At 43.1% G+C, this 15414-nt stretch overlaps 1 protein-coding gene across 1 annotated transcript in view; it reads left to right on the forward strand.

The window, feature by feature from the left end:
* necab2 (N-terminal EF-hand calcium binding protein 2) overlaps positions 1-15414 on the forward strand; it is a 101769-nt gene that overhangs the window by 62632 nt on the left and 23723 nt on the right. The window contains exon 8 of the mRNA XM_071897867.1: positions 10721-10800. Within this exon, the coding sequence (XP_071753968.1) occupies positions 10721-10800 (80 nt within the window). The remainder of the gene's footprint in view (positions 1-10720; positions 10801-15414) is intronic.

Below are 15414 nucleotides of genomic sequence, written 5' to 3' on the forward strand. Positions count from 1 at the left end.
CTAACAACCTTTTATTACTTAAAGGTCAGTCTTCTTACTTTTGATAATGCTAGTCGCCTACTATCAGTCAACATAGTGTAGCTAAAGTGTTAGCATGGAGCACTGGATGATCTACCAGGGACACATGGATGATTTTAGTGTCTGTGTTCTCATCACTTAACAGTAAGTTGATCAACGGGCCAACTAAAGAACCAAGATAGATAGATAGATATAATTTTATTTATGTGTCACTCCTCAACATACAGGTCAAACAGAGCAACAAACACAGTACCCCAATAAAAAAGGAGGTTGAGGACCACTCATTTAGAGTTATGAGACACAGGCTAAAAATAATACACATAAAAAAAATACTAGAATATATATATACATATGTATATACATATGTATATACATATATATGTATATACATATATACATACACACAAATATACACACACATAAGTACATACATTCGTACAGACACATTGATACACATATACATACATACACACACACACGAAAAATAGAGGTCATATTACACACACACAAACACAAAGAATATAAAACAATCTTAGTATTGCATTATAAAATTTAGACAATGGTAAAATTTAAACCAATGGTACAGAATAAATCACACCCACACACTCACTATACACACAGCTTAAACGCCCTCTGAATACACACACACACACACACACAGACACACACACACACACACACACGCAGACACACACACACACACACACTGCAGCAACTCCTCTGAATTCATGGTGTGCGACATCCATCATGTGCTGGTGTGATTAGCGGCATCCACAGCATTCGGTGGGGGGCATCACTCTGAGTTAACAGAAATCAAACACACACTCCACTCTGACTGCCACTCAGCAGTTCTCTCTCTCACACACACACACACACACACACACACACACACACACACACACACACACACACACACACACACACATGATTTACCCTCCATTGTAAAACTCCCCAATCAGTCACCTGCAGAAGTTTGATGCAGTTTTCCTATGGAGTGGAGGGGAGGAGAGATAAACGGGTGGATTGGGTGGGGGAGGGAGAGAATGAATAAGGGAATGGGGTTTAGAGGGAGAGGAAGGAGAGAGAGGGGTTGAGGGAGATAAAAAAAAAATGTGGTGGTGGGGAGGAAGAGAGCATGAAGAAGAGAGAAAGACAGAGAAAAATCGAGAGAAGGCTGGAAGAGCAACAGGAGAAGGTAGTTTTGTTTTGGCGTGTATATACAGTGTGTGTATTTGTGTGTGTGTGTGTGTGTGTGTGTGTGTGTTTGTGTGTGTGTGTGTGTGTGTGTGCGTGCATGTTACCAAGCTACAGCTACTGAAACAGACACAAATTAAATTCAGTTTAGTTCATGATGACACAGATCGAGGCCGATGTTTCTCTTTGAAGTTGTGCAGTTTTCTCTCGACCCTCCTTATTCAATCTCTCTCTCTCTCTCTCCCTCTGCATGAGTCATTTTCTCTCATTCTTTCTGTCTTTCTCTCTCACTCTCTTACTATCCTCCCCTCGCTCTCTCTTAGTCTTTTTCTACACCGGCTGTTAGTTAACACTACGATACACGCGTGCCTCGACACTTGAACAAATTGCATGTTGTAGAAATGACACTTCAAAGGTGGCTGAGATGTGGCATTTACTGTATCGCAACACAAACTTCAAAGCGAGGGGTCAAACAGATATACACTGAGCAGGCTTAGAGGAGAGGAAAGCCCCAAGGGGCAGACGCAGGCGTAAGCAGTCGCTCCTGACTGATGCCCTTATTGACAGGCGTCAGGTGAAGCTGTTCAGCGTTGTCGATCCAGGGTCAGTTTGTAATTTTCCCACTGAACACTAAGATTGGGAAAGTGGGCGGGACGCTAATCCTTGAGTACTCAAGGGTAAACCTCAGGCCGGTGGTTATTGACATGTTGTGGTAACCATTCTAAATGTCATTGATAATGCAGTCACTCTGCGTCCTCCATTTGTATCGTAGCGGCCACCAGCTGTTTAGGAATATTTGTGGAAAGTAGAGAGAATATAGATATTTGTGCTGCAGTGATTGACCGTTGCATGCTGTAAAAAGTGCAGATGGCTTAATCTGTAGAACTTAAAGGTGTTATGTGAAGCATTTTAAGTTATCAATATATCACTGTCAAATGAATTGTGATACCTTGATATAATCACTGTGAACAAATGAGACCACGGTCAAGACTGGTAGCCTCTAGTGTAGCTAGTGTTTCTCAAAATTAAGACCGCATTTCCCATAAACCCTGTTGCTTCCTGTTGCGAAAATGATGTGGCTTCTTACTCCGTTTGCACTGGAGGAACAGCGTCCTCTTCCTGTTTGTGCCATAAAGCGATCTCCCTTTGTGCCGTAAAGCAACCCTGCAGATTTCCCGCCGAATCCGACCCGGTGGCTCACAATGTAAAATGCAGCGTAGAGGCCGGTAGAGGCTGCCAGTGTTCTCAGCGATGATCTCATTTGTTTATGGTAATTATACTCATGTCTCAAAATGAATGTGGTAATGATTTATTGAAGTTATGCTACTTGTTCTTGCTGTGGAGTAAGCAGGAAAACAAACACGGAGTTGTTGTCAAAGCCATTATTGATTCAGTGAGTGATCAGCAGAGCAGAGAGAGACACGATTGATCTACCGCATTTTAATAACATAGACTTTGACATGTGACCCTCGCCCTGACACAGCATTGAGTTACTGCCATGGGGAACTATAGTGTTCTCATAGTGTTGTACGCATTTAATACCAACAGATGAGTGATTTGATGCCATGTGTGACCATGTGACCCGATATGATACTGTGATACTGACATAGAAGTGCACTAACACCCCATATTTGTCATATATACCAAGATATATATCAAGTTATTGATACATGACAAATAGAGCATGTGCATGGAACTGATGGACAGTGTTTTAATAACCGTCTGTGTGTGGCTTGATCCATTTTAGTACAGACATAAACATAAAACACAATTTACGTTTATATGAGTTAGTTGCCTTGACAGCAACTTTTCAGCAAGGCTATTAAATGACTATGGTATCAGTTACCTTGGTTTCTACAAGTCTTTGTATTTCATGGGAAAGGCTACTGTACAATAGACAGAGACATAGAGAATGTGACATGGCTGTCAGACTGGATGGGCCACAGTTGAGATGTGATCTGGCACAGAGCCTGACAGCACACTGCCGAAGACCAGCTGACTCTCTATACCGTACGTCTAAAAATACATCCTCATACATCGTACACACTGCGCTACAGCGAAGGGATTGATCTGTTTTTTTTATTTTTAATGACGCTCGACACCACCCGGCTTTTACCTTCTCACGCCGCCGTGGGAATACACAGAAATACCAGACGTGCACACACACATGTAACAGCAGAGCAGCTTTGATCTACAGATTTGAACACTGAATTTCAATATAGAAATATGTTATCCTGTGTGCTAAAACAGTGTCGTCCACTTCCGACTGTCATACTAATGCACAACTCCATTAAATGACAAATAAGAATAAATCAGACCACTTTCTGGTCTTCTATCAGTCCACAAAGTGATTGTTAGCGGCAAATTCTCATACTCTAATTCCTTTTAAAGGTCATTTTCTGCTATATTTAAAGTAATAGCACACAACAGAGAATGACAAGAAAATGGGAGAGGTGACGAATCTGCATGATATATTTGAAACACAAAGTTTGAAACCTGCTCAGCCACCAGCAAGTCCCAGTCTACATTTCATTGACATCTTCATAACACAAGGATTAGAGTCCTTGTTGGCCGCTTTATAGCTTAAAGCCGAGAGTTTCTCCCGTTAAATTATTGATTTAACCGTCCGGGGCCTCAGGAATAAAATATGAGATTTTTTTCCGAGCCGAGCGGTATTTTCCTTTTTATTGATTCAGTCCAGGATATGTGGCATTTGACCCTGACACACAGACGCAGCGTTGTGTCTTGATGAGACAATATGAGGGAGGAATGACCCAGCCGGTGACAGTGACATAGAGGTCCAATAAAACAAGCCTTAAGTGCTGTTGGGTAATAAAGTCCCCCTCCAGTAAATACTGTATATGGCTGTGTCATACGCTGGCACATTGAACCCAAGAAGTGTGCAGCGGCCTTAGAGTTTAGATCCCCTTCTAAACGCAGCAACACCCCAAGTAACATCGCATGGTAAATAAAAGAAATTCATTTTTATTCTGAAAACAGCCGTGAAGACAAACATAAAAACCAGAAATACCATAAAAAATCGACTAAATAAACTCTGCAGCTTGATAACTGTCTGCGATAAACAATTCTGTTACGGCTTTTACTTTCACCCTGAGTGAAAAATGTCTACGCTTACTGGGTTTTTAAAGATGAGACTATGAGTATTCGGGCGAAGCGGTGGAACATCATCATATTCGGTGAAGACAGTCTGCAGTAAAAACCAAAAAACACACTCCATCTTGCCTTACTTCATCTCAATTTTACCTGTTATTTTTTTTTATTCTCACTCGCTGTTGTTTAAGCAAATGTTCAAAAGCCCATTTTAAGGTGCGTACTATACACAACGCTGCATCTCTTAAAGAACAAATGAAATAAATCTTCTTGACTCGCCGTCTGACAGAAATACAATTTCTATACATATTTAAATTTAGAAGTGTTTTACCTAGACGGCGTGCGGCGATGAGGAAGTGCTTCAATATCATCAGACCAAACTACTGTCTTCTGAAAAAACGCTGCATATGGCTGATTCATCCGCTTTGACACAAACAGTCAAGAAAACATTTTCTTTAAAGAACATATTGCGCCACATTTGAAGCATTTGAAGCAGAACAGGTTTCTGTAGCAGCTTCGGTGAAAAGAAAAGAAAATAAATAGAAAAAGACCATATTCACAATGGAGGACCTGAAGGAGGACTCAAAAACGACCACTCCGGCTGACAGGATTCTCACCCTCGTCTCCCATTTGAGAGTCCAAACATCTGTCATCTGTCAGGGGGAGGCTCTCCCGGGATAGATTTGGGCGTACGGGGTGTCAGGCGAGGCCACTCGGCTGCACACACACAAGCACAGAAATGTTTCCGTCAGGCAGCGTCTGGTCGTGGTTGTTAACCCTTTATCTGTGCTGCCATGCTGACAAAGAGTACGTATTTGTGGTAACGGTTTGGGAGAGGCAAACATTTTGACGTTGAGTAAATGTTGATATGACAGCCTGCACCAGCATTGGAAACACAGAGCCAAAATGAAAGTTGACACAACGTCTGTATTCATCTGTTACCTCCATTGTTTTATGAAATCAGGACCTAAATGTCTTTATATCAATTGGAAACAGTTTCCAAAGTTGCTTTAATATGATTTTTTTTACAGTAACACAATATCATATTATCAAAATTTTGCCTTTGTTTTGGTTGACGTTGAACTTGACCTCCTGCATGTTGCTGTCTGTCAAATGATGTCATGGCACAGTAACAATTCATATTAAACCAGTTGTGGAAACTGAGATACTTAGGTCCTGATTTCTCAAAATGATGCAGGCAGCAGCTACGGACGACTATAGATGTTGCTGTATTTACGCAGGTTTTCAACACTGGTGCAGGCCTATTCAACATCAGAATGTTTACTGGGCAGTAACTGTTGCAGAAGGAGTTTACCTCCACCCAGCAGCATGTCCCGGCTGGTCCGGGCCTTGCTGGTGACTTTACGGCCTGCCTCTCTGTGAGCGCCGTGCCGTGATGAAGAGCTGCGGCACCGATGAACCAGACTGCCGGGGTCTGGTAAAATGTCTCCGACGGATGAAATATGTCTTTCTCATTTTTGCACTGAACCAGACTGTTAGGCTTTCTGTCCACTAACAGAGGCCCGTAAATAACACTGGAATCAACTGGGAGAGCTGTGCTTCTCTCTCTATCTCTCTCTCTCTCTCTCTGCTTTTTCATTCATGCTCTTCTCATTCTGTACCTCTCTCTCTTTTCTCTAGCTGTGTCCATTCAACTTTCAAAAGCTAAATTTCCGTACATTTTTTTTGAAACGTTGCAAAAAATAAAATGAAGGTTGAGGCCTCTGTCTTTGTATCTCACATTCTGCTACTCCTTCACTCTTGCTTGTCCCTCCCTCTCTCTCTTCTCTCTCTCTCTATCTGTCCCACTCTGGTCTTCCCTCTCTCGTTTCTCCCTACCTCTCCTCTCTTTCCTCTGTTATACACTGCAGGCTGTAAAGCAGTTCTGACAGCGGAGGGCCTTGATATCAGCTGCGCTTTGTCTTGAGTCTGGACAGGTCGATTGATTAATGGCTCCCAATAACTTCATCTCTCTCTGTGTCTCTCTCTCTCTCTCTCTCTCTCTCTCTCTCTCTCTCTCTCTCTCTCTCTCTCTCTCTCTCTCTCTCTCTCTCTCTCTCTCTCTCTCTCTCTCTCTCTCTCTCTCCTCCACTCTATTCCACAGCGCCCAACTTCCTCCAATATGTATTATTTATTTCTGGACCCCTGAGTCATTTGTTCATTCTCCTTTTCTCGTTCCCTTGCCAGTCTCCTACACAAGCACGGCTGCACACACACACACACACGCCTCCAGGTTTGGTGGCAGTCGAATCGTTCGTTATCTCCCGCTTTCATGCTATAATAGCAGGTAGAGAGACGCGTTGTCGCTCTCTCTCTTTCCCTCTTTCTACCTTGATCAGAGGACTCGCTGGTAAACAGAGAGAGGGGAGAGGGAGAAGGGACGAAAGAAAGAACTGACAGAGTGAAAGTGACAAAGAAGTGAGTGGGAGAGGAGCGGGGTAAGAAACGAAAGAGAGAGGGAAGGGGTAGAAGGGAGAAAGAGACACAGCGGAGACACAGGGGGAGAGAGAGAGAGAGAGAGAGAGAGAGCTAAATATAGACACCTGCACCTTTGAATGCTACATCGCTGCTGTTTGCAATGCATCAGTGCCTCCTCTCCCTTCTCCAAGCACATCTGCCACTTTGCCGAGGAGTTTTAATTGTAAATGAGTTGCCGTTTATTGTTCAGCGCTGTATCAGGCACAGGCAAGCTCCCGCCTGCGGTGTGCCAAAGGAAACAGGGTCGGAGTGTGTGTGTGTGTGTGTGTGTGCTCGTAATTACGTACAAGAGTGCATGCGTCCTTGTACTTGCACCTCTTTCCTTTGTGTGTCCATGAGCGATGTATGTGTGTGTAATGTTATATAACAATGTCTGTGTTCTTGTACACTATAGCACCACTTCTCCTCAAGTACGCATGTGTTGTTGTATGTGTGTGTGTGTGTGTGAATGCTGGCTGTAGTCGCCATATGTTCCCCCAGTCTGCTGAGACAGCTGTCTATAGTGGCAGGAAACACAGTAGACAGTTATTAATGGCAATAAGATACAAGTTATTGCGCGCTGCTCACTGTTTAATATCTGAGTCCTCCCCATTAGCTGACGCCATAAACGGCAGCAAGCTGGGCCTTCCTTCCTGTACTGTACTGTCCTGGAGACACTGGCCCGCTATTACCATCAATATGGAATATCAGATGCTCTGGAGCACTTGGAAGAAGCTTTTATCCGTGATAAGATCGTAAGACTGGAGATGGGTTTTTTTGGGTTTTTTTGGGGGGGGGGAAGGGTGCGCCAGTGATTCGAAGGCAGATGAAGATGCATTCAAGTAATAATCTGCAACATTTTAATTTAAATACTGCTACTCTATTTTGCCAGCTGATAGAACACAATAGTGATTCAACCCATACCCAGTTCATGAAAGCTTTTACATTTGCTGTTCTAAACACCTGGTGTCTGGTAGGACTGTTCTTCTGGCACACAAGTGATGCGTTTTACATACAAACCGCTACAGTGGTTTGTTGGAATCAACAGAAGAAGAACTGGGTAGTTAGCATGAGCAGTGATAGTCACCATGGCTGAACAGACAAAGAAAAGAGAAACTCAAACTGCATCAACAGAAAATCCAAGGAGAAAGACGTCACAGTGCTGGATGTTTGATTGACAGTTGATCTCTGGGAAGAGCAGTGCAGAAACACCACAGCAACAACTGCTTAGCAACAAAGATATTGCAAAAAAAAAAAAAGTGAATCTCACAGATTACCACTTTAATATGGTGCGTATGCCCTTTTGTTATGGGGACAATCTGCGAGAAAGACCTGGATCACATTCCTAATAGGGCAGACTGCAGCTGTGTGTAGACAGCTGAGACAGACAAGTATGTAGAAGTCAGTGTAGCTGACATAATGACAGAGCAAAATAAAACTCCAAATAGATGCTTAATACATAGAGTGTTGGTTCCTCAGCAATCTAATACCTAGTTTGGATGCCCATTATTACATAATGGGCAATGTCGCCTATTTGGACTTTTTGGTAATTTCATGACTTACCAACTGACAACTTTATACCTACGTCTCATGGCGGTAGTTGTATTACCTCCACTCTCCATTTCGGATAAATGAATACAAACAGGTAATCAGATCATAAATATAATATTCCAATATGTCTGTAGACAAACTATTCCCTGCTATGTTGCCACAACTTGTAGACCAACTGACGTTACCAGGTTATGTCTATAGCACCGGATCTTTGAATTTCACTTGTCACAGTGGTGACAGCTTAAGTTGTTTTGTGCGCTGTAGCATTTTAAGGGAATTACCTGGGGAGTTTGAGTTGGACTCCGCACCAAACTTGACAAAGTGAATCCAGTTGGAAACAATTGTATTTTGGAATCAGTATATAGGATCCTATGGAACTTATAAGATTCAGGACTATTATTATTACTATTATTACTACTTGTTTTGTACCATCTAATACAATCCCTACAAACTTAATGTTGATTATAATATATAAAGAAAAGAAAAGAACATCGATCAACTTTCTAGCTGTTTTCAGCTGAGATGGTGTGACTTTTTCATGATTCATTGTCAAAGCAGCTAAAACCTGTGTGATGCTGAATGGAAAGTTAAATTAAGTGAATCGTTAAAAACTGAAATCGGGTTAAATTGAGCAGAAAGTCAATGGAGGACAAACCCCCCTCCCCTTACACACACACACACACACACACACACCGATAGGCTTGGAAGGGAACACACACTATAATGTTTCACACACTTCCTTAATTGACCCGGACACTTATTTTCCAAGTCTATTCGAAATGACCATCGGGCTTTGATCTCCAACTATCTCCATGGTAACAGACAAATGGTTTGGTTGATTAGTGTGTGTGTGTGTGTGTGTGTGTGTGTGTGTGTGTGTGTGTGTGTGTGTGTGTGTGTGTGTGTGTGTGTGCGTGCATGTGTTTGGGAGGGCGGGGGTGGGGGTTAGCTCCTAATTGACTGGCTGTTAAAGCTTTTAATGAACAGTGGGCAACCGGCTCTCTAATTAGCTCCGAGGTGGCCGTCAGGGGGGATGAAAGGAGGATGGCAGTTCAGGAGAGAGGAGAGAACAGAGGAGGAGAGAGAGAGAGAGGGGGAGAGAAAGGGAAGGAGGAAGAGAAAAGAGGAGGGAGAAGAGAGAGGAGGATGAAAAGAGAGGAGGCGCGTATATGTGAAGAGGGGTAGATGAGAAGGGAGGGAGGGGGAGAGAGCGTGTTTTCTGTGTGTTCTGGTTTTAGTTATTTCACAATCTGTCGGTCACTCTCTCACACACACACACACACACACACACACACAAAGCATTTTCCATTTCCATAGTTCACATACCGCAACGGGAATTCATGAATACTTAAAGGTGCTACATGCAGCATTTCAACATCAATTAATCATTACCACATTAATTATGACACATTAGCATAATCACCATAAACAAAGGAGACATTGCCGAATTAAAGTGCAGAATTAAATTTGCCTTTGTTTATTTTTTTGCAATTATTGATATTGATAGGTGTTAAAAGAGTTAATGCAAAAGCGCTCCTCTACTCCTCTACACTGGAGACTGTACTTGCTAAAAAGTGAGAACGTTCTGCCAAGGTGAAATATTGCTTTAAGACCGAAGCTGATAACTGGGAGAGCAGCACGGTTGGGTATATAAAAAGCACATTAGAATAAAAGCCAACTAAACAGACCACCTCAAAGGAGTTGGCTTCCCATCCATCCATCTCCTTACCGTCTTTGAACAGCCGTATTCCTTGCCGATAAACAGATATAATTGCCTATTTATCAGCCTTGTTGGAACTCTCTCTTTACATGAAATATTCATGATCAAACGATGGAAATGAACAGAGAGAGAGGGGAGTGTAGTTCTCTCTGTACAGTTCAGTCTCTGCTCAGTATAGTTACAGTTTTGTACTGCACTGTATGACACTCCTATGCAGTTCCTTAACCATAACTGACCAATCAGGAATCACAGTACAGCGTCATCTGTGGTACCAAGCCCTCCCCCCCAAGGCTACTGGCTTGTTTGTGTTCATTTCATTGGTTTGAACAGATTTTTCCACTTTACTGACTGAGCTCTAGATATGAAAACTGACATTTTGTGACAGCTGAACATGAGAATCGAATGTACTTGTTGATGGGGGAATAAGCAAGACGAGGTATTTAATGTCACTTTTAAAGGACATGAATATTGCAATCTGCATGGGGCATGGTGAGGGAAAGAGAAATGGGATTTCAGTGTGTACACAGAGGTTGCATTTTAATGCCAGGTGTATAATCCAGCTACATCAAATGTAGACACTATTCAGATATGAGACAGGTGATGATGTGTATTCATACTCATCTATTTTGTGTGTGTGTGTGTGTGTGTGTGTGTGTGTGTGTGTTTCAGGTGTGGTGGAGGTGAGGAAAGAAGGGCTGGAAGCTCAGATCAACCGTCTGGCTGAACTTATCGGACGACTGGAGAATAAGGTGAGGAACGCACACACACACACACACACACACACACACACACACACACACACACATTATAGCCACGTTGCACATTTCTTCTGTCTATTGCCCTTTATTTTATTTATTTGTCCTTTACTTACCCAAGTTAATCTCATGAGGTAAATGTTTCGTTTTCAAGAGGCTTGCTGCAACTGAATTCAGCAACTGAAAAACATCAAGACTTAAAAATCACATAGGCTTTAGTGTATATCATATACTGTCATACTGTACAGTAAACAGTTTGTTTATAGAGTTGTACAAGTAAAACACAGCAAGTACATCCCAAATCATCCATAGGGAAGTATGGGTAAGGGGATTAAGTGTTCTGAAGCTACTAAAGTCAAAGATATCTAGAAAACTACACATGGTATGATAAAAATAGATTCAAAATCATGTAGACCCTCCACTTACTGAAGGATTTTGAGAGCCGTCTACTGTTCTGTTGCTAATTTCTACTTACATTTTAGCTCTACTTTTCCCTTACACTGCTTGGACTCTTCTATCAAACTATAATCAGTGAAAAGTTTCTAGTTGTCAGCCTTTGGGAGATTTGTACGTTTGAGATGCTACATTGGCCAAATCGGCCGACGCTAAAGCGACATGGAGGAAGGGAAGATGGAGAGAATAGAGAGGGGGGATGGAGGAAAATATCAGTAGGGGATGGAGGGAGTGGAGGGGAAGAGAGACAGAGGAGGCAATTATAAAGGGCTGACATCCAAACTATTGCAATATGTCTCATTTATTTTGTCCAGTCCTCCCTCTTTCTGGCGCTCTCCGTCTCTCTTCCTACCACCTCCTCCCTCCCTCCTTCCTTCCCTTCCTACCTCCTTCTTCTCCTTCCCTCTCTACTTTCCCTCCCCCATCTCGATTTCCCCCCTTCCTCCCATGCCTGCTCTGCCTCTCCGCTCCTCGGCCTGTGTCTCGTCCGGTAGTGAACACGTTAAGCCTAATGGAGCCCCGGCAGACTCAGCTGTCTTTGGGAGAGCCGGGGCCGGGGGGCCGCTACAGCAGCAAGAGCTAAGAATAACTAAACACAGTGTGCTGCTGGGAGGGAAGGAGCGAGAGAGGGAGGGAGGAGGAGTCAGGTGAAGAAAAAAGAAGTTGAGAGAAAGAGAAAGACCGATCAGGTGTGACAGAATACCTATTTGTGTGCATTCGTGACTCCAGGCCTATTCCCCGTCCAGAAACCACCTCTAGCCCCTAAAACCCTAGACGCTAATTTAATAAAGTTCTGACAAATTGCCCAGGTTTGAGTAAGATTGATTCACAGAAGTGGGGTTACATCCGTTTTTCCAGAGGCTAAACTCCTCTTCCTCTAAAGAAGAGTTCAATGATCACCTGTGACCCCCGAACGCCTCCAAAGGACCCGTTATGCTTCTCAGCGGCTCAAATCCGATCTTCTCAACGCTTGTCTAAACATCGAAAAACCACGTGAAGTCCGTTTTTTCCTCGTTTAGACGGGCATGAAAAGCTCAGATCTGTCCCACCGAGCACTTATAGGCTTTTTTTTTTTGTAGCCAGTGATTAATTGAAGCTTGCAGCGTGAGCGAGGGGGAAAAGCGGAGTTGACAGCGGTGTTGCCTGAATTCGTCCAGTCCTTTTTACATCTACAGAACCGCCCGTGGGCTAAATCCAAGCTGACATCGCGCAGTCATGCGAGCTGTGGAAGATAACCCGGTCGTCAGGAGGGAAAAGGGATGGAGAAATAAAAGGAGGTGTATATCGATGAAAGGTTCTGACGCACGGGGGGTGAAGAAGTCACACAAAAAACCTTCAAGGCTGGAGCCGGACCGAGTCGGACTACATTTAAAAGATATGAATATGAAGATATATAAAGTCCTCCGCTGCAGTGATGTTTTGATCTGATCTCCATGAGACTATCAGCAAGAGCAAAGGGAGATTTTATTGTGCCAGCACCTTCAGACACCCTTCATCATGCCTGTGAAGATTTTTGAATAGTGTTATTTTCTCTTTCCCCAGGTTCTTTACACTGATTTACCTTGCACTACCTTTCATATAGGATAAGTCAAAGTCTTCTGTGAGCCACCGCTTCCCTGAGGAGCGAGGAGCGAAGCGCTGAAATGTGGTGGAAATCTTTTGCCACGTTAGGGATTTGGGGAAAGGGGGTGTTATGAGTTACTGGGGAGTTTCTGTTGAGTGTTGGGCTTGGAGTCTTAAGGCGGCCATCCGCTGAAGGATATGTTGTCCTGGTTAGCTGGCTTGGGAAACTTCAAAACTGGAAGGCAGAGATAACGACAGTTTTGATGCCAAAAATCTGAAAGACATGAAAGGCATTATATGACCAAGACATTTTGATGTAACTGGTCAGGATGTAGGGGAAAATATACGCCCAACGTTCTTATATGTCCAAAAGATTTTTTTGGAAAAACTGGACCCTTTAGACAGAGATAATGGAAGACTTCAAGGGTGATTTCAAGGAGTAGTTGAGGGTTGAGTGCAGTCCGTTCCAGTGCTGTCCACCTCCCAAACCTAACTCTCAATTAAATCCTTTGCAACTACAGTGCACCAAGAGAAAAAAAAGGTCACATAGCTCTCTCATCTTCAAGACAGTGCCCCACCATACTTTCCATTCTGGAGGTGTTACGAGGTTGCCATCTTAATGCGATTTTCCACTTTGGTGCAAGAGAACAGGGGCAATTTTCTCAAAATGACTCCTTGGAAAAGATGACAAAGAATACTAGAGGAAAAAACAGCACATAGAAAAAAAAGAATCCAGGTCATCCAACTTTTGTTTATGTCAGAAATCTGGTTTTCTGACTAACATAAGCTATAACAAAAGCACATGAATGGACAGTTACTGAATTACTATACTAGAGGAGTAGCCAGTGTTGGTGGCTTAGTGGTTATGAACCCAGACAGGCATACATAGCACAAGTCATATCAAAGCAAAAACTGGCTTTAAGGAGGCTTATTGAATATGGGTCTGGAACCCGGGTCTGGAAGAGGAAATGATATTACCACACAGCATTAGAGTGGATCATGAATTGTTTACTGACTGAATAGCAAACCAGCTACACATTGAGTTATGCGGCGCCTGGCGAGATTAAAATAGTGCCCCGTGTTAGCGCCGCTGCTGCGTGATACACACTGGAAATCCTGTTACCTGCAAGTCCTCCTCAAAGTGGCAATTTCATGTAGTTTCTCTCTCTCTCTTCCTCTCTCTCTCTCTCTCTCTCTCCTTTTGGCCATAAAATATCCTTATTTATCGGCGTCTGTGTGCCTCAGACAAGAAAATGTGTTTTTTCTCCCCCCGGAGGAGTTAATCTCAGGATGATGGCCTTTGAGTCTAGATGCACGCATCCATAAAGTATACATGATACTGAGGCTGCATACCGACAAGGCAAAGTGACAACGTTATTTTTCTCTTTTTGAGACAAATAATTGAATGCTGTCTTTGATTACTTTCACTGGAATGTCCTGTCATGGCTGAGCCTCATGCTGTTTGTATTGAGTGTAGTGGTAAATAACAAAGGTGGGTAAACTACTGTATGTCCTCCAGTCAGTGATCATCATAAGGCAAACAACCACCAATATAAACGTATAAAGAATCAATTATATGGTCATAAAAGCATGATTTTTTTGCCTTTTTTCCCCTTAAAAGCCTCTCTCTTCATGTAACAGTATATCTGTTTGATTCTACTTACTAAGATACATATACAATGAAGTTATCCCATAAGGGTTTATATCAGTCTAAATAGTTAAGGTGGGTTCACCCTCCACTACACCCTCCTTATATCCCAGTGTCCCACTTCTTCTTTTATGTCTCATACTAGACAACCAAACATGCAATGTCTTCCCTTTTAAATCCTGCTGTGAATAGCTTGTGTCGCATTAAACTCAAATCATTTGCCTTTACAACTTTGTGCTCGGTATATTTCCAGTAGCTTTGAGTGTGTGTGTGTGTGTGTGCGTGTGTGCGCCACTTGCCCACTGAGTCAGACCGCATTGCCTTTACTTCCCCGCTGCGCTTTGTAAAAGTCTCAGTCACCCTGCTAGCAATGCCGACGCCATTCATTCACAGTGGCAACCATGATGCTAATCAGTCACCTTGGTGACGGTAACCCACGGCGCCGACTGTGATTTATTAGAGCAGGTTTATATAACTCTGACTCACAGCCACCGAGCATGGAGGAGAAACCCACAAGTCAATGTCTTGTCATACTCACACGCACGCACACACACACACACACAGCTACCCACCTGGCTGTCCTAATGTCTTGGTCTGAAGAGCATGCTTGGCCATTGTCCCGTAATTGTCTCCCCCTCACTGAACTCTCCAATGTGAATAATTGAGTCCTGAAGTGGAACTTTAGGACTTTTATAAGCGCCATCCCCGTATCTCGCACACGGGCTTATTAACTTTTTTTTTTTTTGTAAATGGTTCCTGCCAGCTTCAGTTCTGCATCATGATGTTGTTCCCCTGTTTTTTTTTGGCTCCGTAGGATCTGACACTTTAATGGTCTGCCATGCCTGGATCTCTCATGCTGCTCTATCCCATTCTGTTTCATTCCCTGCTTCTCTTATTGGCCTGCTTCCACCCTCCACCCTCCTCCTCCTCTCTGAACCCCCCCC

The sequence above is a fragment of the Centroberyx gerrardi genome, chromosome 4, assembly GCF_048128805.1.
Source record: "Centroberyx gerrardi isolate f3 chromosome 4, fCenGer3.hap1.cur.20231027, whole genome shotgun sequence".
Lineage (NCBI taxonomy): Eukaryota > Metazoa > Chordata > Actinopteri > Beryciformes > Berycidae > Centroberyx > Centroberyx gerrardi.